The 25,786-nt window shown below is 41.9% G+C and overlaps 1 protein-coding gene across 7 annotated transcripts in view; it reads left to right on the plus strand.

Moving 5' to 3' along the window:
- Positions 1-25,786, plus strand: part of usp2a (ubiquitin specific peptidase 2a) — a 148,387-nt gene that overhangs the window by 80,726 nt on the left and 41,875 nt on the right. For 2 of the 7 annotated variants that reach the window (XM_034167769.1, XM_034167770.1), the window contains exon 1: positions 11,037-11,557. The exons of the other annotated variants lie outside the window; for them this stretch is intronic. In XM_034167769.1, coding sequence (XP_034023660.1) covers positions 11,399-11,557 — 159 coding nt within the window. In that variant the 5' untranslated portion in view covers positions 11,037-11,398. Of the gene's footprint in view, positions 1-11,036; positions 11,558-25,786 lie in introns of those variants that run through there. 7 annotated transcript variants of the gene reach the window in all.

Here is a 25,786-nt window from a genome sequence, read left to right on the forward strand (position 1 = left end):
ACTGAAGGCTTTTTAGGGAACTTTTAGGACAACCTGATAATAATGAATTACAATAGTCCAGCCTAGAGGAAATAAATGCATGAATTAGTTTTTCAGCATCACTCTGAGACAAGACCTTTCTGATTTTAGAGATATTGCATAAATGAAAAAAGGCAGTCCTACATATTTGTTTAATATGCGCTTTGAATGACATATCCTGATCAAAAATAACTCCAAGATTTCTCACACTATTACCAGAGATCAGGGAAATGCCATCCAGAGTAACGATCTGGTTAGACACCATGCTTCCAAGATTTGTGGGGCCAAGTACAATAACTTCAGTTTTATCTGAGTTTAAAAGCAGGAAATTAGAGGTCATCCATGACTTTATGTCTGTAAGACAATCCTGCAGTTTAGCTAATTGGTGTGTATCCTCTGGCTTCATGGATAGATAAAGCTGGGTATCATCTGCGTAACAATGAAAATTTAAGCAATACCGTCTAATAATACTGCCCAAGGGAAGCATGTATAAAGTGAATAAAATTGGTCCTAGCACAGAACCTTGTGGAACTCCATAATTAACTTTAGTCTGTGAAGAAGATTCCCCATTTACATGAACAAACTGTAATCTATTAGACAAATATGATTCAAACCACCGCAGCGCAGTGCCTTTAATACCTATGACATGCTCTAATCTCTGTAATAAAATTTTATGGTCAACAGTATCAAAAGCAGCACTGAGGTCCAACAGAACAAGCACAGAGATAAGTCCACTGTCCGAAGCCATAAGAAGATCATTTGTAACCTTCACTAATGCTGTTTCTGTACTATGATGAATTCTAAAACCTGACTGAAACTCTTCAAATAGACCATTCCTCTGCAGGTGATCAGTTAGTTTTACAACTACCCTCTCAAGAATCTTTGAGAGAAAAGGAAGGTTGGAGATTGGCCTATAATTAGCTAAGATAGCTGGGTCAAGTGATGGCTTTTTAAGTAATGGTTTAATTACTGCCACCTTAAAGGCCTGTGGTACATAACCAACTAACAAAGATAGATTGATCATATTTAAGATTGAAGCATTAAATAATGGTAGGACTTCCTTGAGCAGCCTGGCAGGAATGGGGTCTAATAAGCATGTTGATGGTTTGGATGAAGTAACTAATGAAAATAACTCAGACAGAACAATCGGAGAGAAAGAGTCTAACCAAATACCGGCATCACTGAAAGCAGCCAAAGATAACGATACATCTTTGGGATGGTTATGAGTAATTTTTTCTCTAATAGTCAAAATTTTGTTAGCAAAGAAAGTCATGAAGTCATCACTAGTTAAAGTTAATGGAATACTCAGCTCAATAGAGCTCTGACTCTTTGTCAGCCTGGCTACAGTGCTGAAAAGAAACCTGGGGTTGTTCTTATTTTCTTCAATTAGTGATGAGTAGAAAGATGTCCTAGCTTCACGGAGGGCTTTCTTATAGAGCAACAAACTCTTTTTCCAGGCTAAGTGAAGATCTTCTAAATTAGTGAGACGCCATTTCCTCTCCAACTTACGGGTTATCTGCTTTAAGCTACGAGTTTGTGAGTTATACCACGGAGTCAGACACTTCTGATTTAAAGCTCTCTTTTTCAGAGGAGCTACAGCATCCAAAGTTGTCTTCAATGAGGATGTAAAACTATTGACGAGATACTCTAGCTCCCTTACAGAGTTTAGGTAGCTACTCTGCTCTGTATTGGTATATGACATTAGAGAACATAAAGAAGGAATCATATCCTTAAACCTAGTTACAGCACTTTCTGAAAGACTTCTAGTGTAATGAAACTTATTCCCCACTGCAGGGTAGTCCATCAGGGTAAATGTAAATGTTATTAAAAAATGATCAGACAGAAGGGAGTTTTCAGGGAATACTGTTAAGTCTTCTATTTCCATACCATAAGTCAGAACAAGATCTAAAATATGATTAAAGTGGTGGGTGGACTCATTTACTTTTTGAGCAAAGCCGATAGAGTCTAATAATAGATTAAATGCAGTGTGAGGCTGTCATTCTCAGCATCTGTGTGGATGTTAAAATCGCCCACTATAATTATCTTATCTGAGCTAAGCACTAAGTCAGACAAAGGTCTGAAAATTCACAGAGAAACTCACAGTAACGACCAGGTGGACGATAGATAATAACAAATAAAACTGGTTTTTGGGACTTCCAATTTGGATGGACAAGACTAAGAGACAAGCTTTCAAATGAATTAAAGCTCTGTCTAGGTTTTTGATTAATAATAAATAGGGGCCAGTAGTATTTAGTACAGCTCTGTAAGCTGTTATTACGTCCGTGTTTTTGGCATTTGTTAGATGTTATGCAAGATTACAGAAAATGTAATGGTGCCATTGGCTGTTATATGGGAAAGCAAAATGGTCGTGATGATACAGATCCAAAGATAATTATTGCTTTCCTTAATACTGATGGAGCATTTTGGCTCTTGGGTGAGATTTGTTGTCAAACGAGGGCTTCTTTTCTTAAAGCTCAAGCTTGTTTGGCATATGTTTTGTAGCAGAAGTACCAATTTTCCTGGAAGCACCAGTATTATGATCTTGACTTAAAGCAAGCAGATTGGCTAAAAATTGTTCACACTTTTAGACGGTATTGCTTAAATTTTCATTGTTACGCAGATGCTACCCAGCTTTACTATCCATGAAGCCAGAGGATACGCACCAATTAGCTAAACTGCAGGATTGTCTTACAGACATAAAGACATGGATGACCTATAATTTCCTGCTTTTAAACTCAGATAAAACTGAAGTTATTGTACTTGGCCCCACAAATCTTAGAAGCATGGTGTCTAACCAGATCGTTACTCTGGATGGCATTTCCCTGATCTCTAGTAATACTGTGAGAAATCTTGGAGTTATTTTTGATCAGGATATGTCATTCAAAGCGCATATTAAACAAATATGTAGGACTGCCTTTTTGCATTTACGCAATATCTCTAAAATCAGAAAGGTCTTGTCTCAGAGTGATGCTGAAAAACTAATTCATGCATTTATTTCCTCTAGGCGGACTATTGTAATTCATTATTATCAGGTTGTCCTAAAAAGTTCCCTAAAAAGCCTTCAGTTGGTTCAGAATGCTGCAGCTAGAGTACTGACGGGGACTAGCAGGAGAGAGCATATCTCACCCGTGTTGGCCTCCCTTCATTGGCTTCCTGTTAATGCTAGAATAGAATTTAAAATTCTTCTTCTTACTTATAGGTTTTGAATAATCAGGTCCCATCTTATCTTAGGGACCTCGTAGTACCATATTACCCCATTAGAGCGCTTCGCTCTCAGACTGCGGGCTTACTTGTGGTTCCTAGGGTTTGTAGGAGTAGAGTGGGAGGCAGAGCCTTCAGCTTTCAGGCTCCTCTCCTGTGGAACCAGCTCCCAATTCGGATCAGGGAGACGGATACCCTCTCTACTTTTAAGATTGGGCTTAAAACTTCCTTTTTCGCTAAGGCTTATAGTTAGGGCTGGATCGGGTGACCCTGGACCATCCCTTGGTTATGTTGCTTTAGCGTAGACTGTGTTTCATAATTATTGTATGGCCTTGCCTTGCAATGTGGAGCGCCTTGGGGCAACTGTTTGTTGTGATTTGGCGCTATACAAGAAAAAAGTTGATTGATGATTGATTGACTTTCATACCAAAGCAGTATTTCAATAGACATAGCTTTTCCGCACAGAACAGTACTAGTAGTTTGAAGTGTCTATACAATATATGTGACCTGTTTGTAGAGCTGAGCTCGCAGCCGCCGCGACGCTCCGCCACAGGAAAAACACCTCCGTTGGAAGCCTTAAGGACAAGTTGGAACATGTCCAGCTGTTAAACAATTTCTCATATACTCACTCCACTGAAAGCCATCAAAAGCCGCCTGGATTTTACAAATGGTTATCAACACGGAGGTGTTTATTGTGGGCAATCTAAGGCACACCTGTGCACTAATCATGGTGTCTAATCAGCATCTTGGTATGGCACACCTGTGAGTGGGATGGATTATCTCAGCAAAGGAGAAGTGCTCACTATCACAGATTTAGACTGGTTTGTGAACAATATTTGAGGGAAATGGTGATATTGTGTATGTGGAAAAAGTTTTAGATCTTTGAGTTCATCTCATACAAAATGGGAGCAAACCAAAACTGTTGCATTTATATTTTGTTGAGTGTAGAAAAATAACACTTCAGTTGAGTCTGTATGACATATCAAAGTTAAAGAATGAGATTTTGAAGATATTCTGTAACAGCATGACTGTGAACTTGGATTTTGCTCTTTATTATCTTCAAGAGACAACTTAAGCTTGCTGTGATATCTATTTGCCATGTCTGTCCCATTGTGTATATCATACAGACACAAATGAAGTCTTGTTTTCAGTGTTTGTTTTTTTTACATGCGCAGTCAGTTCCAACCACAATAACATTGATTAAAAAAAAAAAAAAACAAAGAAAGAAAAATGGATATCTAAAATTTTTATTATGTCTATCAAACAATTTCTGTGCAAAATGTTGGTGTTTTTACCATAACATGTACAATCATAATGATATTTCACAAATATCTATGTCGTGGTATGTACTGGGCAAAAAGTCTGATCCATGGAGGCCCCACATCACAAATTACAGGACTGAAAGGATCTGCTGCTAACGTCTTTGTGCCAGATACCACAGCACGCACTCAGAGATCTAGTGGAATCCATACCTCGGGGGTTCAGGGCTGTTTTTGTGGCAAAAAGGCAACCTACACAATATTAGGCAGGTGGTCACAATGTCATGACTGATTATTTGGCAGTGACGCAAACTTTGTCATTTTCCTTCTGTTACACCACTGCAATGGAGTTGAAACAGAACAACGAAGATGTGTTTGTAGTTTAAGATAAGACTTTATTGATCTCACAGTGGAGAAATTCACGTTACATCAGGTCTCATAAACACACAAGATGAGTAGAAGAAAGTGTGCATCAAACGGCGTGTACAAAGATAAGCAATAATAATAATAATAATACTTGTAACAATACAATAAAATAAGGAAAATGAGGTAGAAATATTATATATATATATATATATATATATATATATATATATAGAGAGAGAGAGAGAGAGAGAGAGAGAGAGACGGAGAGGAGAGAGAGAGAGAGAGAGAGAGAGAGAGAGAAAAGTACGCCAAAAAGCGCTATTTCCCAGGGCCTGGGTCGTCAGCTGAGCGCTATCGCTCCTCGGGATTTCGACCCATTAAGCTCAGTATCCCTCATGATAGTGGGTCCGCAACAGCTGTTTCCTGATGCGCCCAGGCCCGTAAATCCAGGTGCTACCTTCTCTGCTCTTTCTCCCATTTCCTTCACCACCATACGACATCCATCAATACCAGCTGCCCTCAGGAATCGACCCACCGATGCTGCGGGGAACCCCGGCATCCCACCTCAAAAGGAATGACCTCCACCTTCCAGCCTCGCTCCCCTATCTCCACCTTCAAATCTTCATAGCGGTTGAGCTTTCTCTGTCATGCTCCATCAATACCCTCCTCCCATGGGACTGTCAGCTCTCCAAGTAGTACCCTCCTTTCCTCCCTGTCAATCAGCATAACATCAGGCTGCAAGTCAGACACCACCACCTCTACTGGCAAAGTCTTCTAACACGGTCCACTTTCTTTTTGGACCAGTGCCTGTCCTCTTCTGCTTTCGACCTCTCACCTGTTCACCGGCTCTCACAAACTTAACTGGTTGGCTCTTCTTCACTGGGACAAACGCTTCATTTACTGCCTTCACAGCCACCTTCAGAACTAAGTTGTGCCTAAATGTATACCATCCTCTACTCAGAGCAACATGACACGCTGACAAGATATGGTGAAGAGTAGCATACTTTCCACACAGATGACAGTTCACGCTCTTGCCAGTACCCCATCTTCTCAGGTTCACTGGTGATGGAAACACATCATACGTCATCTGGAGTAGCCGCTTCAGACTCCCAAAACGTCTTCCCCAAATGTCCTTCCAAGTCACCTTTCTCTCCTCTACATCCCACGTCATCCATCGACCTTGCTGACCCTGCTGTGCTGCTCTCGACACCCTTTCAGCCTCTACCAAATGACGAGTCTCCTGCTCCCTGATCTTTCTTCGTTCCCCAACTCCAGCCTCCGACCAAAATCGTTGCATTCTTACTACGCCAAGGCAAGCTCCCTTTTCACGCACCACTCCAACAAATTCACGTTGACGTTCTACGGCCTCAACTTCTTTCACCATACCACCAACATTCCACTTCTATCCAACTTGCAGGGCCGGTGGATTTTTACTTAGCACTTGGTCATTGGAATCATTTAGCACTGACTGTAGTCTAACCTTCGCAACTTTATATTCTTCCACTACTGATGATAAGGGAAACTGGAGCTTCGTTGACCAACTGTAGAATGCTACATTCGTTAGCATCGTAGGAACTCCTAGCCACTTTCGTACCATCTTGCTGATCTTCCCTTCAATACTCTCCCTCAGCAATGCACCAGCTGTTGGGTATCTCACCAGGCTCCCAAACACTCGCAAGCAATTTCCAGAGACACTTTGCCAGCTCCGGACAGTTCTTGTACACTGCATACGTGATTTCATTTGGGCCTCCGGCTGCTTTTGCTCTACCTTTCCTAATGACCACCTGTACCTCACATAGCCGTATCCTACACAGGTCGAAAGGCACTTCAGGTTCTTGTGGTCTGTTAAGGCCATCTATACTTTCTACTTGGATATTCCTGTTTGGATCAGCATAGGTCATCATCAAGGCTTCTTCAAGCTGCTCTCTTGGTATCTTCAGAGTCCCACTTGTCTTCTCTGCGAAAACCTTCTTTGTAAACTTGAAGGGGTCCTCTGTGAAGTCCTTTCAGGCCTTCCTGGATTCTCTACGCCTCACTGCTTTCCTCTCTGCCTTCGCCAACTTGCTGATACTATTTCTTGTCAGCTTTACCAACTCATCGATTGCTGCCACCTCTTCCCCACTCGCCTCTTTCTTCGCCCTCCGTAACCGCTGTACTTCTTTCCTTAACTCTTTCATTTTCCTCCTTTGCCTGTTGATCTGATCCTTTTCTTCCGTCTTCTTCTGCACCTTCCACTCAATTACACCGAATCTTGATCTTCCATACTCGCACACCATCTTGGAGAAATTCTCCATTCTTCTCACAGGCTTTCCTATAAGCATGCCAATGGCTGGGACTAGGTCCTCCTCCATGCTTCTCCAATCTGCCTTGTTCTGCGAACTCGGCCACTTAATTTTCATACGGTCCCTTGCTTCATCCACTACAGGTTCTGTAAGGGCACTGTGGTTGAACTCCAGGCCCTCAATAACCGCCGACTTATCAGTTGCACTGAGCGTTGAATGTCTGTCACAATGCGACCGCATTTCATCTTTGTCTGGTGATCTTCCACCCTTTTTCGGATTTAAACACACATCCACAACCTTGGCATTGTTGCTGGTTACTAGATTGTCCACTTGAAACATTTCCAGTATCGTTATCATGAAATTCCAATGTTGCACCATTTGTTGAACTTGTGAGCCACTGTTTTACATCTGCGCTTGGTCTAGGCGGCTCCTCCTGACCGCAGATGAGCCGGAGGGTTACTTATTGGTCTGGGGCTGCCGGACTTGGGCAGGCGTGACCCCCAAAAGGCAAAACGCCTTCCTACCATCACTGCAAATGCCTAGCCAGGTCATACTCGGTTGTCTAGACCTGTTATAACTTGATTGCCTGCAGCTGCTGCTTCTCTTCGCCACTCAAAGAGCAACAGGGCGGACAGCTCACGCCCTTTTCGGAACTCTGCCCGGTCACCGCTCTCTTCACGGTTGACACTTGTAACCAGCGGAAATAGAGAAAAGTACGCCAAAAAGCGCTATTTCCCAGGGCCTGGGTCATCAGCTGAGCGCTATCACTTCTCGGGATTTCGAACCCATTAAGCTCAGTATCCCTCATGATAGTGGGTCTGCAACAGCTGTTTCCTGTTGCGCCCAGGCCCGTAAAATCCAGGTGCTACCTTCTTCTGCTCTTTCTCCCAAAGAGCAGATAAGTATATATATATATATATATATATATATATATATATACGAGGTCTGTTAGAAAAGTATCCGACCTTTTTATTTTTTGCAAAAACCATATGGATTTGAATCACGTGTGATTGCATCAGCCAAGCTTGAACCTTCGTGCGCATGCGTGAGTTTTTTCACGCCTGTCGGTTGCGTCATTCGCCTGTGAGCAGGCTTTGTGTGAGCGGTGGTCCACCCCTCTCGTCAGATTTTTATCTTTGCTGCATCAAATTTTTGAAACAACCAGATCATTTCCAATGTGAAGGCTTTGCTGATCCAGGACGTCGTCTGACTTACACAAAAATGGCAGAAAACGTGGACATCAAGGCTTTTTTGGCACATTCCACTGTTACAGGAGTTGTTTTCATGGAAAGAGGAGCGGAGGAATGTGCCACCGTGCCGCTCATGGCGCGGCACAAAACCACCTCCGTGTTGGTCTCACTGGACAGCTTTCAGATGGCTTTCAGACGGCTTTCGGTGGCTTTTCAGTCGTGTGACTATCCGAGAAATTGTGCATGAGCTGGACATGCCGGAACATGTCCTGTGAGGCTTCATCACGGCGTTGCTTTGCGCCATGCGGCTCTGCTGCGACACGCGGAATTCCTCCGCTCCTCTTTCCATGACAAAATCTCCTGTAACAGTGGAATGTGCCGTTCATTTCCAAACTGGACGCTGTTTTGATCCGGGATGTCGTCTGACTAGCACAGGAACTGCGGAAGACATGGACATCAGCACTTTTTCGGTACATTGAGACAGACGTGCGGAGGAATTCCGTGCCGAAAAAGTCTTGATGTCCACGTCTTCTGCCATTTTTGTGTAAGTCAGACGACGTCCCGGATCAACAAAGCCTTCACGTTGGAAATGATCTGGTTGTTTCAGCCTGTCGATCGGGCTCGGAGTGCAGCGCGCTCTCTCAGCAGCTGTGGGCGGTCTTTAAACCGGCTGGAGCACTCCTTAATCTGTGTAATCCCCATAAAATGGTCCCTGAAAGCCATCTGAATTTTCCGAATGGTGTCCACCTGGAGGTCTCTCACAGTTTCTGGAAAAAATTGATGCAGCAAAGCTCCAAATCGTTCAGACATTTTATTTGCAATAAAAATCCGACGAGAGGGGTGGACCACTGCTCACACAAAGCCTGCTCACAGGCGAATGACGCAACCGACAGGCGTGAAAAAACTCACGCATGCGCACAAAGGTTGAAGCTTGGCTGATGCAATCACACGTGATTCAAAACCATATGGTTTTTGCAAAAAATAAAAAGGTCGGATACTTTTCTAAAAGACCTCATATATATATAAGTATATATGCATATATAAACATGATTGCAATTAAAAAAATAGGAGCATCTTATTTACAATATGTGAAGTGGAGTTTAGATGTGATAAGGAATCACTAGTGCTGGAATTTGTAAACAAACACAAAATCTTGGAGTCATTTTTGATCAGGATATGTCATTCAATGCGCATATTAAACAAATATGTAGGACTGCTTTTTTGCATTTGCGCAATATCTCTAAAATTAGAAAGGTCTTGTCTCAGAGTGATGCTGAAAAGCTAATTCATGCATTTATTTCTTCTAGGCTGGACTTCTGTAATTCATTATTATCAGGTTGTCCTAAAAGTTCCCTGAAAAGCCTTCAGTTAATTCAAAATGCTGCAGCTAGAGTACTGACAGGGACTAGAAGGAAAGAGCATATTTCACCCATATTGGCCTCTCTTCATTGGCTTCCTGTTAATTCCAGAATAGAATTTAAAATTCTTCTTCTTACTTATAAGGTTTTGAATAATCAGGTCCCATCTTATCTTAGGGACCTCATAGTACCATATCACCCCAATAGAGCGCTTCGCTCTCAGACTGCAGGCTTACTTGTAGTTCCTAGGGTTTGTAAGAGTAGAATGGGAGGCAGAGCCTTCAGCTTTCAGGCTCCTCTCCTGTGGAACCAGCTCCCAATTCAGATCAGGGAGACAGACACCCTCTCTACTTTTAAGATTAAGCTTAAAACTTTCCTTTTTGAAAAAGCTTATAGTTAGGGTTGGATCAGGTAACCCTGAACCATCCCTTAGTTATGCTGCTATAGACTTAGACTGCTGGGGGGGTTTCCCATGATGCACCCAGTGTTTCTTTTTATTCACCTGTTTTTGCTCTGTATGCACCACTCTGCTTTTAATCATTAGTGAATGATCTCTGCTCTCTTCCACAGCATGTCTTTTTCCTGATTCTCTCCCCTCAGCCCCAACCAGTCCCAGCAGAAGACTGCCCCTCCCTGAGCCTGGTTCTGTTGGAGGTTTCTTCCTGTTAAAAGGGAGTTTTCCTTCCCATTGTCGCCAAGTGCTTGCTCATAGGGGCTCGTTTTGACCGTTGGGGTTTTTCTGTAATTATTGTATGGCTTTTGCCTTACAATATAAAGCGCCTTGGGGCGACTGTTTGTTGTGATTTGGCACTATATAAATAAAATTGATTTGATTTGATATTGTAAATATAGACATTTTCATACACAATCCATCCATTTTTAAAGGTGACAAGTAATTGGACAAAATCTGCATGATTATTATTATTGTCAATATAAATATTCACTTTTACATCCATTTTCTTGCGAGTCACAGGGATGGATACATGAAGAATTCCAAGTCACTGGATATGTCTTGGACATTACATGAAACATTAAGAAATATAAATACAGGTACAGTTTGCCAGAAGGCACATGGGAGACTCTAGGCTACATTATTCTTCTGAAAAAAACTGTCACTGATGATATTTGTGCATATGTTAAACACAGGAATTAATAGCTTTGTGAAGCATAACGTATGATAAAACTTGTTCTCCTTGGAGGCAAATATTAGACCTTCAGGAACAGTGGAAGGACTGTTTTGTTTTTTTGTTTGTTTTTTTTGACTGACGTAGGCGCACAGCGCGGCTGTAGGTGGTCTCTGACGTCACAGTCTTACCCAAAAGGGGCGGGTCTTCTATCATGTAAAAACTAAACGGAACCACAAAATGCATTTATTTTTTTGTGGTTTCAAAACGAACTCTTTTGCCTATACCTGCAAAGAAAAAGAAAAAAAAGTCGTGACTAGCTCTGTATATTCGCGTTTTTCCGAGCTGTATCTTTCTCCAAACTAATATTAGTTATTTCACTGTCACTGGATTTAAAAAAGAAAGAAAAAAGAGAGAAGAATCCACTGCTCCTCTCTTCAGTGTGTGATTCAGCGTCCTCACCGTGACATGAATGAATGAATGACAACAGACAGAGACTCATCACGAATCCGCTTCATTGCAACACAACTCGGAGAGAGAGGAGAAAGCTTCGCTGTCGTCTGACTTAATCGCGGCGGTAATCGGCTGGAGTCCGGCGGCATGCCCAGCATGCGACAGTCCTACACGGTCACCGTGCCCGAGGAGCCGCCGCCGGCCGCCGCCTTCCCCTTCCTCAAGCAGGAGATGCGGAGGAAAGGCAGCATGTCCGGCTCGGTGCTGGTGTCAACCTTCGTAGGGCTTCTCATCAACCAAGCCAAGGTAGGAAGCGACAACTGCCCCGAAGACATGCCAAACTCCACTCAAAAATCTGCCAATTTAAGGCTGACCGCGTAGTTGCGCGTTAGCAATGACTTTCATTGCGCCGTCTGTAATAGTTACTGTGTGTTGTTCTTCGGCTCTATCTGCTTCAACTATTAGGGAAGAAAATATGCAAATGCCCAAAAAATCAGTGGGAGCATATAACGATGACCTTATACTGGACGCGCACGCTGCGCTTCGTCTCCTGCCGCGCTCAGGTGTGACTGCGGTACAGACGACTGGAGTTGTGTTAAAATGAGTGGTTTGTTGTTCAGCTTGGCAAAGTTGTTGGTTCAGTGTTACGAGTGGGTTGGCAGAGGTAAAAACCCGCTGATCCAGGATCAGCGGGCAGGTCAGTCATTATATAACCACCGTTTAATATCTTCCACGCTCCAAAACAGCTTCTTCTGTACAATACCGGATATAAATACACACAAAATAACACGTAAGCGTGTTTTATTGGTGCACAAGATTATCTACAGGCACACACACACACACACACTGTACATCATATACACATCAGTTATTGGCTGGATTCAAGAAGAAAAAAAACTGAAAAATAATATTTTAATTGTAGGTTGCTGTTGACATTTGCACTTTTGTATTATTATTATTAGAGCCTTGAGGTAGCATTGTTGTGATTTGGTGCTATACGAATAATGAATTTAATTTTATTATTACTACCATTATTATCATCCATCTAGGATTAGAGCCTATCCCAGCAGTCATTGGACAAGGGTATTATTATTATTATTACTTAATAAAAAATATCATGTCAATTTAATGCAAGCTAATATGCGTGGGCATTTCTACCAGTATTTTGCTGTTCAAAATAACTAGATGGGCACTCAGTACAGTGCTGCTAAGGTACACCAAACTAATCAACCAGTTAACCCATCTTGAGAAAGAGGCAATAAACTTGGTTCAAATTTAATATTATGACAAAATGAACATATTATGCAGGCCCATAACTGGGGGAGTGAAGATCAACTTTTGAAGACATATTTTAAGATATCTTGGCATGTATTAATAATAATAATAATAATACAATGAGGAGAAATAATAAATGTATGAGGATGGATGCATCACAGCCATCAGTGTTTGATCCATGTCATTGTGGTTTTGCTACTACAATGCTGAACGAAGAGGAATTGATAATAATAACCACATCAGAAACAAACAAACAAAAAAAATAATTTTGTTTTGTGATTTTTGTTGGGGGGGGGGGGGGGGATAAATAAACAAATGAAGCCATCTTGGATTGTAGGTATGTTTTTTTTAATCCCTTAAATATATTGGATTGTTTTTAAGTGTTTGCAGTGTGTCCTGTGCAAGCGTTACATCTAGGAAAATACAAGTATCTGATCAGAACTCAGTATCGGCAGGTCTATATTAAAGTGATTGGGATCAAGAAAAAACAAACTAAACAAAACTGTTGATTAATTCTTTGCTCTAAAGCTGTTGTTAAAGGCTCTACTCCTTGTAGCTATCTATGTAAATAGTCATGCCGTGATTTGATGAGACTTGACTTTCAGTTTCATCAGTGATCAGCATGGCCTTGCTGCTGCCAGCGTACACGCGCAGGTTCATCAGGTTTAGCATGGAACTGTTATGTGTCAGCTTTTGTTATGTAATCAGAAATTACAGTACATTGAATACACTTCAGTGTTGGCCAGGCTTGGCAGCTTGGCACATTGTACATTTTGTTGTCCTCCTGCTTGTCCTGTCCATTTCTTTTCCTTCTGCTCTGCCTGATCAATCAATCAATCAATTTTTTTTTTTTATATAGCGCCAAATCACAACAAACAGTTGCCCCAAGGCGCTTTATATTGCAAGGCAAGGCCATACAATAATTATGTAAAACCCCAACGGTCAAAACGACCCCCTGTGAGCAAGCACTTGGCGACAGTGGGAAGGAAAAACTCCCTTTTAACAGGAAGAAACCTCCAGCAGAACCAGGCTCAGGGAGGGGCAGTCTTCTGCTGGGACTGGTTGGGGCTGAGGGAGAGAACCAGGAAAAAGACATGCTGTGGAGGGGAGCAGAGATCGATCACTAATGATTAAATGCAGAGTGGTGCATACAGAGCAAAAAGAGAAAGAAACAGTGCATCATGGGAATCCAACAGCAGTCTAAGTCTATAGCAGCATAACTAAGGGATGGTTCAGGGTCACCTGATCCAGCCCTAACTATAAGCTTTAGCAAAAAGGAAAGTTTTAAGCCTAATCTTAAAAGTAGAGAGGGTGTCTGTCTCCCTGATCTGAATTGGGAGCTGGTTCCACAGGAGAGGAGCCTGAAAGCTGAAGGCTCTGCCTCCCATTCTACTCTTACAAACCCTAGGAACTACAAGTAAGCCTGCAGTCTGAGAGTGAAGCGCTCTATTGGGGTGATATGGTACTACGAGGTCCCTAAGATAAGAAGGGACCTGATTATTCAAAACCTGATAAGTAAGAAGAAGAATTTTAAATTCTATTCTAGAATTAACAGGAAGCCAATGAAGAGAGGCCAATATGGGTGAGATATGCTCTCTCCTTCTAGTCCCCGAGACCTGATGGTCTCTCTTTGGACACAGCATGCACAACATGCATCTGTGTTTCTTTTGACATGGCGTGAATTTGTGCATAAGAGCAGTGGTTGTGTGTGTGTGTGCGCACACAAGTGTTGGCACGAGTTTGAGTGACGTCTCCGATTATCCGTGAGCACACACATATGGCCCACGAGTACTGACGACTGCAATGTTGAAGATTGACCTTTTAGGAGCAGATTTATAATTTGTCCTTCAGATTTGCCTCTGAGTATTACAACTCAGCCACATTCTGTACTGTGCATCTGAAAGCACCTTAAGAAGTGTTTTATAACCATGAGCTAATATGCAGCAGTTACTTCCCACTAGGAGGGTTTTACTTTTAGATTGAATTGTCTGTTTATCAGGATAACATAAAAAAATATCAGACTTTCTTGTCATTTTGGGAAAAGGTAGTGATGATTACTAGGGAAAAAGGGATATTATATTGGCAGATATTACAGTCAGTATCCTGCAATTTTTTCAACGGATTCTTTAGAAATTAGTGATCTGGAAATACAATTTGGCTTCATAGCATCAAAAGTGCTCATAAGGTTTTATTACTACAGAAATTTCCATGCATCAAATCAGTGATATCTACAAAATGGCAAAGAATAACCTGGATATCAGTGTGGATCTGTACCCCCCACCCCCGCTTCCCTAAGTAGGATTTCAAATTATAAGACAGGACAGATTTTGGAAGTCAGGCTTGGGAACATATATTGGTGATAGGCGTCACCGTATCTATCATACTACATTGCTGCCTGGGCCCTTGATGGTAACCACCCAGGCAGACAACAGGTTCATCACCACCTTTCAAAACTAACCATGTATCTGCCACAAGTAAGTGAAACATGGGTGTCCCATTGGCTATTTGTAGCCCCTGGCCTCCTCAACACTAAAACATTGCCCACTGGATCATGCCAGAAATGCATCGCATGGCAAAAATATCATAGTTGACGTTCCCTCACAACTTTCTAAGTAACTATTCATTTGACAGAGTCCTTCCAGTGGTACCCAGTAAATGGAAGTGGAAAGTGATTTGTGTCAAATCCTAAGATAACCAGCTTTTCTTGCCCTCTTGAACACAGGATTGGCAGTTTGTTGTGGCTGCTGGTGTAGTAATATCTCCAGTAACAAATAAATAAATAATATTTATTGTTACAAGATTTCTGTGGCTGTTGTCTCTGCTTGTTGCTTCTGAGCGTGAAAGCTGATGCTCCTTAAGCTGCCACTGGGCAATTCTGTGAGGCGTCACATTCATTTTCCCTGTCAGTGATCATGCTGTGATCTAGCCTTCTCACAGAATTATGTTTCACCCATTATTTCTTCATCCTATTGAGAACTAGAGCTCTTTGCTGAAATTCTATCGCACCTGCATTAATGGTAAATGCCCACCAGGTGGAGATATTGCTCTATGTCAAGAACCTTGAGTAGAGGCTGCTGTGGGACAACCAACCTGTTGCTTATATTAATATATAAGATGTCTGTGGGACTGATAAGTTACAGCAGGGCCATTCAAAGTAGTAACAGACATGACAGTCTCATGGAATTGCCCCACTGCAACTCTTAGAAATTACAGTAGCAAATCTATAGTGTCTTGGAGGTTGAGACTGATGTGGCACCTTACAGTGAAGACATAGTCAACTCATCCATATATTTTCTCTTCAGGTTGGTTGGCCTGCTGCATATAAGTGACAACTCTCCAAATAAAGCTTTTATGCTGCACAGGTTGAATGGGCATTCTGAAATCACCTGTTGCATGCAAACTTGAGAGGATGAACTAGAAGCATTGTTCCCTGACTGCTAGGTCCCTGAATCATCTGTAGCCCTGAGCACCTCTTCTGGACACGGAGGATGAGGTCTAGGATTACACAGCTCATGTCCAGACTTGGACCGGTCTTGCCCAAGTAATGACCCAGCTCTTGCAATAGCTTGGCCTGGTACGCTGACAGCAAAGTCACTGTTTCAGCGTTTTTAATCGACTACACTGCTGATTTATGGACCTTGTAGAACATGGAGGCTGTGAGTGTGGCTATTTCTCCTGGCAGGGGGGACTTCACTGGGGCAACAGTATAATGTCAGTTTAGATTTGGTGGGGGGGGGGGGGGGGGGGTGAGCAGCGTGGCTCATTTAAGCCCCAGTCATTTCCGTAGTGGATCTCCAGAACAGAATAGCCCTTGACAAGTTTATCCCAGTATCCTTTAATTTCCTTCATGCACACAAGGACTGAGGGCACGAGCTGCCTATTTTGCAGTTTGTCTGGATGGCAGTATTTTTCCATTATACACCCGTATGGTCTCTTGTCCCTTTCCATCCTGCACAAACAGCCAGATGATGCCAACTTTGGCTGGTGAACAGTTCCACACCTTGTGTAAATCCACCTCCTGTAATGTGGTCAAACAGAGAGGACAAAGTTCCCCATGTGGGATCATTCACTATGTCATCCCATCTTGTGCTACAGGGTGACATTGGTTTATCTTGGAGTTTATTTTCAGTGGGTTTGTAAGTACTCCCAAAGCCATCTTTACTCCCACTCATGTGATACATAGGGGATGTCAGTCTCTGCTGCTAAATCCAGGCAAATGGGGCACAAGCCTCAAACAAATGACGTCAAACGCAACATCTTAGCACCCTCAGTGAGTCACTGACAGGCCATAATTTAAGACTTAAGGCTTGACGGCTGTGTGCCTTAAGCTAACCATGATGGGTTAGTTTGAGATACAAGCTAAGCTGCTCATGGTTCATTTATGGGGTTAATAACCCATAGAAAACCAACAAACAGCCAAAAAAGCGGGACGGGCATCAGCTGATTTTTAGACTCTTTTTTGGGGGGGGCACTGATGTTTGCTCTGTGAGCATCACCTGTTCTTTCATTTTTGTTTTGTTTCAAAATAATGTCCTGCTGCTGATTTATATAGTCATTTCTGTTTCCAATTTCTCACTGCAGTTGAGTCATTCATAAGCCAGTCTTCACAAAACAAACAGTCTTATCTTTGTTTATCGATGGCATTGATTTATAGCAGCATGTAATGTTTTTAGAGTGATTATTTCAAACCTGAAACCTACTAAATGTAGGTTTTTAATTTTAATTTAACCCTCAAATCAATATGTGCTTGTAGTATAGAACTTTCTATTTAATTGAAGAGGTTTTACAAAAATGTCGCTTGAAACAATTTTGAATTGTGGCCATTTATGTATATATTTTTTCTATTTTCGGAGTCCATAAGTATTTGGTGCAGCCAGTGAAAAATCGCACTGTGCACACTTTCTCCATGCGCAGCTGCATAAACCTATAACTCCTATGGAGTTGTTATGGGTGTTTTGGTAGCTACCCTCACTTGTCTCTTTCTTGCGCTGTTAGTTTTTGAGAACTGCCTACTCAAGACAGAGTTACCATATAGCACCACACTGATTGTTTTTCTTAATGACTGATTGATTGGAAGTGTTTATGTATCATCACCAAATGTGTTAACATGATTTTTAATTATTATTATTTTGTTATTTTTTTAAACCCCTTGAACTACAGATGAAAGTCTATACTAAAAGCACATCTTGATGGTTTCATTTCACCTATGTTACAAAAATTGTCACTGTCCAAATACTTATAAACCTGACAGTCTATGCCACGTCATGTCCGATCTTTTGATTTTTGTGATTAAGTTCATTAGTATTAGAGTGGTGCAGTGGACAAGCAAAGGGTAAATATGGGTGTAAGCTTGTTTGTGGAGGAGATAATAACTCGGGTAGTAATTGGTTTTCAACAGTTACTCCAGCAAAGGCAACACTTTACACATTATGAGCAGATCACATGTTTCAGTACACCTGTCAGATCCTATAGTATGGTAGACCAGTGTAGTATTTTGTGCTGAGGCATTGTTGGCTTGTAGTTAACAATTCAACCAATAGGAAAAGGAGGGCATAGAAATACATAGCCGTGGTGAAGAGATGTGTGAAAGTGAACAGATTTGTTACATAAGAATAGTGTACAATGTTTTTATCATCACATGCTCTCTAGTTACGTAAACCGTGTTGATGTTTAACCTAATATCACCTGTGGCTGAAGGCGGTCCAAGCTGGCTTTCTTTCAGAGAAATGAGAATTTGCAAGGATATAATTCTCAGAAATACAGTCATTCTTCTCAGTAACATGACCTCACTATTGACTATCACCTTGTCTACGTGTGCAACTGACTTCATGTCCTTTTAGAAGTTTGAAATACAAACAGTGTTTCTTACACTAATCAAATGTTCTTGCCAGCATTTCCGCCCGAATGCGTGAGAGGACTTGACAAGAGCAGAAGTGGTAAACTGGAGAGAGAGAGAGATTGTTTATGATGGTGTGCCAAGTGGAGAGACAGGTCAGAACAGACTGTTCTCTTGCCCTTTCTCGCTCATGCTGGTTTGCCAGCCAGTCAGCAGTTGGCAATCTCCACTGCCAGGTGCACCCGGGCATCCCGCTGCCGGTAGTGTCAAGTTTAGTTTACAGCCCTGGAGACACAAGCAGGCGAGTGAAAGGTAAAAGTGACACTTATTATTGCTCCTCTGTTGGAACAGTCATAACTAATAAGGGCTGCACAAATGGTGTCACATCACATGGACAACAGCATAAAATTTTTCTTCCAAAGTTGTTTTAATAAAACACCATTTCCAAGAGCCTAAAATTACATCTTGATCCGGATCTGATCCGGATGACAGGTTTTGTGGACATTTAAATTTAACATAGAAACTCAATGTATATTTTACGTTATATCTTAATCAAACATGCACCAATCACTCTCGTATTTGAAAGTGAGGTGCAGACTGACACTCACTATCACCCTTAATTAGAGTAAGCAGCTGAAGGTGAGTGAGTGAGTGAGATCTATAAAAATTATTGAGGTTTCCCAGGAATACAGTAGAAAACTGTAATGGTAAATTAACATCAAATACACTAAGGGCCCCTTGACACAATACGAATTTGGTCGAAGTGCACATGAAGCAGGAATTGCGTGCAAAACGTGTAAATTCGTAGCTGCCTCGAACACCTCGTACATCTGTTGCTACAATTATTTACGCACACCAGTGGCTGAAAGACAGAGTGTGAGCTGTGCGAGCCCATCAGGCCCTCTCGCTGCGGGTGTCAGACAAATTCCAGCTGACACACACACAAACGTCTAACACCCCTCGTTTTGCACTTAGAAAATCTGTGGCCATTTGAACTATCATCACGAAAACATTCAGCAGACATTCATTGTCAAGCTGGATGTGAAGTTTTTCTAAGTGCCCCACAACTGTGGAGTTGCCGAGTGCACATGGGACGTGCCAGAGTGTCGGCTCCCCCCACAACATGTGTGCATGTGTCTTGCACTCCCACCCCTCGCTCTCCCCCCCAACACATGCATGCGTGTGGTTTGCGCGCCCCCCCCGCAGGTGAGGCACCTCTCATCTGATCACAGAGTGACACCTTGGTTTGTGTGCTGAACGGACGGGGGTGTGGCAGCTGTTGACAACTCTGGTCCTGGACATCAGAGCTGCAGAACACGCACCGTGTTTTGAGGACACGCGCGTGTGTATGCTTGCTGTCCTCACATTGAAATACATAAAAGCATATATCGCTTCTACAACAGGCTGGAGAGTGCGCACATTGACAGGCTGTTCCACGTGGACCGGACCACCAGTTCATGTGGACATGCAGCAGGCGATCTGAACATCACGTCTGTCTAACAGGACAGTGAGCGGCGCGCCACAGGACCATATGACAAGCCAACAGTACGACAAGTACGCCACTTTCAGTCACATATCAGCAGAAATACGCTGTACCAAACACCGTGTGGTCAGTTATCACAGTGTTTTTTTCTTTTGTTAGAAAATACGTTTATCTGCTTGTTGATTTTAACAATTTCATGCTCCTGTTATGAGACAGTGATTGTGGCGCAGTGGTAAAGCTTCTTTCTGGTAATCAGAGCGTGTGGGTTCAAATTCCGTGAGTGTTTTTTTTTTTTTATTTAAGCACGGGGTTCTGTATTGCGTCCCCTTTTATGTATTATTTATATCAACCCACTGATATTCACTAATTATACAGCTGGTTTTTATTTTATTTTCCTCCACATCAGCAGCACGATGTGGTGCAGATTGTCCCACAGTGCGAGCAGCTGCAGCAGCGTAGCGTTCATGAACCACCGCACCAGGATCTTGCACACCTGCCCGTCGACGCGCTATTTCGCCGTAATTTGACTAAATTCACACTATGTGTGAAGGGGCCCTAATTAAAAGCTTTTTGAAACTCCAGCCAAAAAGGTTTATCTTCAGGCAGTCCCAAAATATATGCCAGTGCACTGTTTATGGAAATATGTTCAGAAAATGCAAATAACACCTTTTGAATTATCAGAATATTTAATACAGTTGTTGTTGAGCAGCAACAGCATAAAAAATAAATACTTTTACATGGTGAAATAATGCAAGATGCAACTATTGGTACACCTTCATGAATTTACAGTAAATCATCACTTTTACAGCCAATTTTCATTAGACAAGTCAGGGTGTGAATAGATTAACTTTTTTTATGTCAATCATGAGGAAATATAAACATATGATACTGTATAGTAAAATTGTATTGAGGAGGCAGGTCTCAAAAACTGAGCAATCATGCAAGAAGGAGACTAGTGAGGGAAGCCATCGAGACACCTATGACAACTCTGAAGGACTTCGAGACTTCTTTGGAGAAAATCCTTGTTTGAAAAATCAATCCTGGTTTCTAGTTGGAAGGCCAAAACCAGTATTTTAGCAAATTTCATGGTTATATACTGTAGTCATCTACAGTATTCATGTTCACCAAAGAAAGCGAAGCTGGGATTAAATGAGTGAATATTTCTTGCAGGCTCATTGCCCATCTTTGATTCTCTGCCTCTGTTTACTGTAATGCCTCCTTCTGTCCATCAGCCCAGCAGTCCCCGATCTTTTAATGAATTGAGCACATTAGATGGGCAGATTTTACTTCCAACAGGCTGGTTTCTTGCCAAAGAGACATTTCCTCCGTCTCTCATTCCAGCCATTAGGAAGCACAGACCAGTTCAACCTGATCTCAGGAATGTTTTTTAATGTGGCCTCTTGATACTTTGTGACCTCAAAGGAGTATTGAGTTTCACAAGGCGCTCAGCGGTTTCCTGAACTGCTCATGAATGGGACATTTATACAGTTACCCCTCTTGGGTCTCTCTTCTTTTTTGTTGGACAGTAGTGATCAGTCTGGTCACATAAACAAATGTATGCTGTCTCTTGTGACTGCTGATTTCACTGAAACCTCCAATTTTTATCTCATCCTAAATTATGTCTTCTATCCTTTCTCTTTTATTTTGAAAAGTGAAAGGATAAAAGACATAATTTAACCCTAACCCTTCTTTCTTTTCTTCTTTACTTATCGGGCACCGCAGTCTCGTTTGAACCCCGACATGATATCGCGGGATTTGACCACTTCCGGGGACAGCCTGTACAAACACAGTATCCCTTCTAACGGAAAATGGTGTGCAGTTTTGTTTTCGGCTGCAATCAAGTGGTCGCGAAAAGTGCAGTTTTTTCTGGTTGTCAGTGGAGAAGGGAAGACAAGGCAAATGGGAGAGGTTATATCAGTAAGTTTTAGCACAATTTAATGTGAATAATGACACTGAGGCTGTCTCCGGAAGTACATCATAGGCGTCATATGCTCTTTCATTTTACCCCTTTATCGCCCACATTCAAAAGGGGGTCCTGTTCCCTATTGCAACCGCAATTGTCCCAGTTAGATAAATAACCAGTGTTATGTAAGGCAGTGATATAGTTAATTATTAAATCATATATATTATTGCTCTGCTGTATATCTTAATGTGGCATTAAAAATTTCAGAGGTATGTATGTTTGGCATGTAAAAAAAAAAACCTGTTCATTTTCAGTTTCAATTTATTTTCATTTATATAGCACCAAATCTAACCTAATCTAATCTGGTCTAACCTTACCAACCCCTAGAGCAAGCACACAGGTGACAGTGGTAAGGAAAAACTCCCTCTGATGATTTGAGGAAGAAACCTCAAGCAGACCAGACTCAAAGGGGCGACCCTCTGCTTGGGCCATGCTATCGACACAATTTACAAAAAAAATATACAGGAAATTTTGCCAGTACACAGAACAGGATGCCTGCAGAAGTTAACAACACTCCCATCTCTGGATGGAGCTGCACCTCAAACAGAGAGAAAAAACAGAATCGGGCATCGGAAAGACAACAAATACAGTGTAATTTGTCAGCATTAAGCAACAAGAAAAACAGAAGAAATTCTGAGGTGATCGCTGTCCACTAGCCCTAAGCTTCACTAAAAGACCCAGAATTTAGATAAAGTTGAGACCGCAGCATGTTCCGTTTCCTAATAAAATGAATTTAAAAGTGTAAAAAGCATAGTAACATACTATACACTATATCATGTTTGTCAGGGGGTGGGAGTTGGGCAGATTTGAACCAAACTTGGTGGAATGATTGAGGGCCAGGCAAGGACAAAGTTATTTGTTTTTGAGAAAAATAAGTCAAAAGCCAAGGCCACTAGGTCTTCTTCTGCAGGCCTCCTGTCCTGTACACCAGCATGGCCTCCCAAAATTTCCTGTATATTCGTGTTGTCAGTTGTGTCGGTAGCATGGCCCAAGCAGTCTGGTCTGCTTGAGGTTTCTTCCTCAAATCAGAGGGAGTTTTCCCTTACCACTGTCTCCTGTGTGCTTACGCTAGGGGTTGGTAAGGTTAAACCTTACTTCTGTGAAGTGTCTTGAAGTAACTTTGTTGCAATTTGGTGCTATATACAGTAAATTAAAATAAATTAAATTAAATTGAATAAGGCTAGGTTAACGTTTGGACTCGATGCTTTGTCTGTCTGTCTGTCCAATGGCTATTCTGAGGAGTTTGTTAAAGATACACTTGTGGCTAAATTAAACAAAATCATATATAACATTTCTATTGGTCACATGGTATTTGACCCTGGGTAACCTTGAAATTCAAGGTCACTGTTTAAATCAGACAGTTTGGAGCCAATTTGAATTCAACCTGGTGGAAGGGTTTTGCGGTAGTCAGTGTTCATTAGAATTAATCAAATGACAAGGCCGCACTAAACCACTGATTTTGTTGTTCCTGAAACTCTCTACTGGTGGTTGCTCTCACTGCGGTATTGTATCACTTCCTGTTCCGGAGCACAGCGGTGTTTTGCTGTATCTGTTAGCTGTTTAATCTGCGCAGTTAGATTGATCTAGATAACAATTTGTTTCACAGTGTAATCTTCACGTGCCTTAACTAAAGCACTCCCTCTGCTGAATCACCTCTAAATTATTTACACATTATTCACTTTGTGTGTTTTTAGGAATCCGCTAGCTTAGCGCAGCTACTAGCTCTTAGCCGGTTTAGCATGGTGGCTTCTCCTGTCTCTCCCGCACTTTTCTGCCCTGGGTGTGAAATGTTTAGTTATTCCTCGGCCTCCTTTAGCAGTAATGGTACTTGTAATAAGTGTACCTTATTTGTAGCTTTGGAGGCCAGGCTGGGCGAATTGGAGACTCGGCTCCGCACCGTGGAAAATTCTACAGCTAGCCAGGCCCCTGTAGTCGGTGCGGACCAAGGTAGCTTAGCCGCCATTAGTTTCCCTCTGGCAGATCCCGAGCAGCCGGGAAAGCAGGCCGACTGGGTGACTGTGGGGAGGAAGCGTAGCCCTAAACAGAAGCCCCATGTACACCGCCAACCCGTTCACATTTCTAACCGTTTTTCCCCACTCGGCCACACACCCGGCGAGGATCAAACTCTGGTTATTGGCGACTCTGTTTTGAGAAATGTGAAGTTAGCGACACCAGCAACCATAGTCAGTTGTCTTCCGGGGGCCAGAGCAGGTGACATTGAAGGAAATTTGAAACTGCTGGCTAAGGCTAAGCGTAAATTTGGTAAGATTGTAATTCATGTCGGCAGTAATGACACCCGGTTACGCCAATCGGAGGTCACTAAATTAACATTGAAGCGGTGTGTAACTTTGCAAAAACAATGTCGGACTCTGTAGTTTTCTCTGGGCCCCTCCCCAATCGGACTGGGAGTGACATGTTTAGCCGCATGTTCTCCTTGAATTGCTGGCTGTCTGAGTGGTGTCCAAAAAATGAGGTGGGCTTCATAGATAATTGGCAAAGCTTCTGGGGAAAACCTGGACTTGTTAGGAGAGACGGCATCCATCCCACTTTGGATGGAGCAGCTCTCATTTCTAGAAATCTGGCCAATTTTCTTAAATCCTCCAAACCGTGACTATCCAGGGTTGGGACCAGGAAGCAGAGTTGTAGTCTTATACACCTCTCTGCAGCTTCTCTCCCCCTGCCATCCCCTCATTACCCCATCCCCGTAGAGGCGGTGCCTGCTCCCAGACCACCAATAACCAGCAAAAATCTATTTAAGCATAAAAATTCAAAAAGAAAAAATAATATAGCACCTTCAACTGCACCACAGACTAAAACAGTTAACAGACCTAGGTCTCTCTCTTCTAAGTCCCTGTTAGTAAATGATATAATAATTGATCAACATATTGATTAATTCTGCCTTACAGAAACCTGGTTACAGCAGGATGAATATGTTAGTTTAAATGAGTCAACACCCCCGAGTCACACTAACTGCCAGAACGCTCGTAGCACGTCCCGAGGCGGAGGATTAGCAGCAATCTTCCATTCCAGCTTATTAATTAATCCAAAACCCAGACAGAACTTTAATTCATTTGAAAGCTTGACTCTTAGTCTTGTCCATCCAAATTGGAAGTCCCAAAAAACAGTTTTATTTGTTATTATCTATCGTCCACCTGGTCGTTACTGAGAGTTTCTCTGTGAATTTTCAGACCTTTTGTCTGACTTAGTGCTTAGCTCAGATAAGATAATTATAGTGGGCAATTTTAACATCCACACAGATGCTGAGAATGACAGCCTCAACACTGCATTTAATCTATTATTAGACTCAATTGGCTTTGCTCAAAATGTAAATGAGTCCACCCACCACTTTAATCATATCTTAGATCTTGTTCTGACTTATGGTATGGAAATTGAAGACTTAACAGTATTCCCTGAAAACTCCCTTCTGTCTGATCATTTCTTAATAACATTTACATTTACTCTGATGGACTACCCAGCAGTGGGGAATAAGTTTCATTACACTAGAAGTCTTTCAGAAAGCGCTGTAACTAGGTTTAAGGATATGATTCCTTCTTTATATTCTCTAATGCCATATACCAAGACAAGCAACAAAAATCAGCAATAATAGTAAGGTTTGTTAATAGGAAACATAAGTTAACCATATTAAAGCAGGGAAAGAAACTTAAAGGGACCAAGGTATACATAAACGATCATCTGACCAAAAAAAATGCAGCTATAGCTAGAAAAGCCCATCTACTAAAGAAACAAAACAAAATCCAAGGAACATGGACCTCTAACTGCAGGTACACCAGAAGAAGCTAAGGTACTATGCATCAAAGAAGAACATGAACTGAACAAATACAATTGAAAAATGAAATATAAATAAAAAATCTAGATAGTTTTACCTTCAATTCAAAATGACAAATTAAACATTAACAATTCCCTGCCTATAGAGGACAATGAAAGTACAAAACCAAGAAATGCAATTGAAAACTTTTG

Source organism: Thalassophryne amazonica, chromosome 4 (assembly GCF_902500255.1).
Source record: "Thalassophryne amazonica chromosome 4, fThaAma1.1, whole genome shotgun sequence".
NCBI lineage: Eukaryota > Metazoa > Chordata > Actinopteri > Batrachoidiformes > Batrachoididae > Thalassophryne > Thalassophryne amazonica.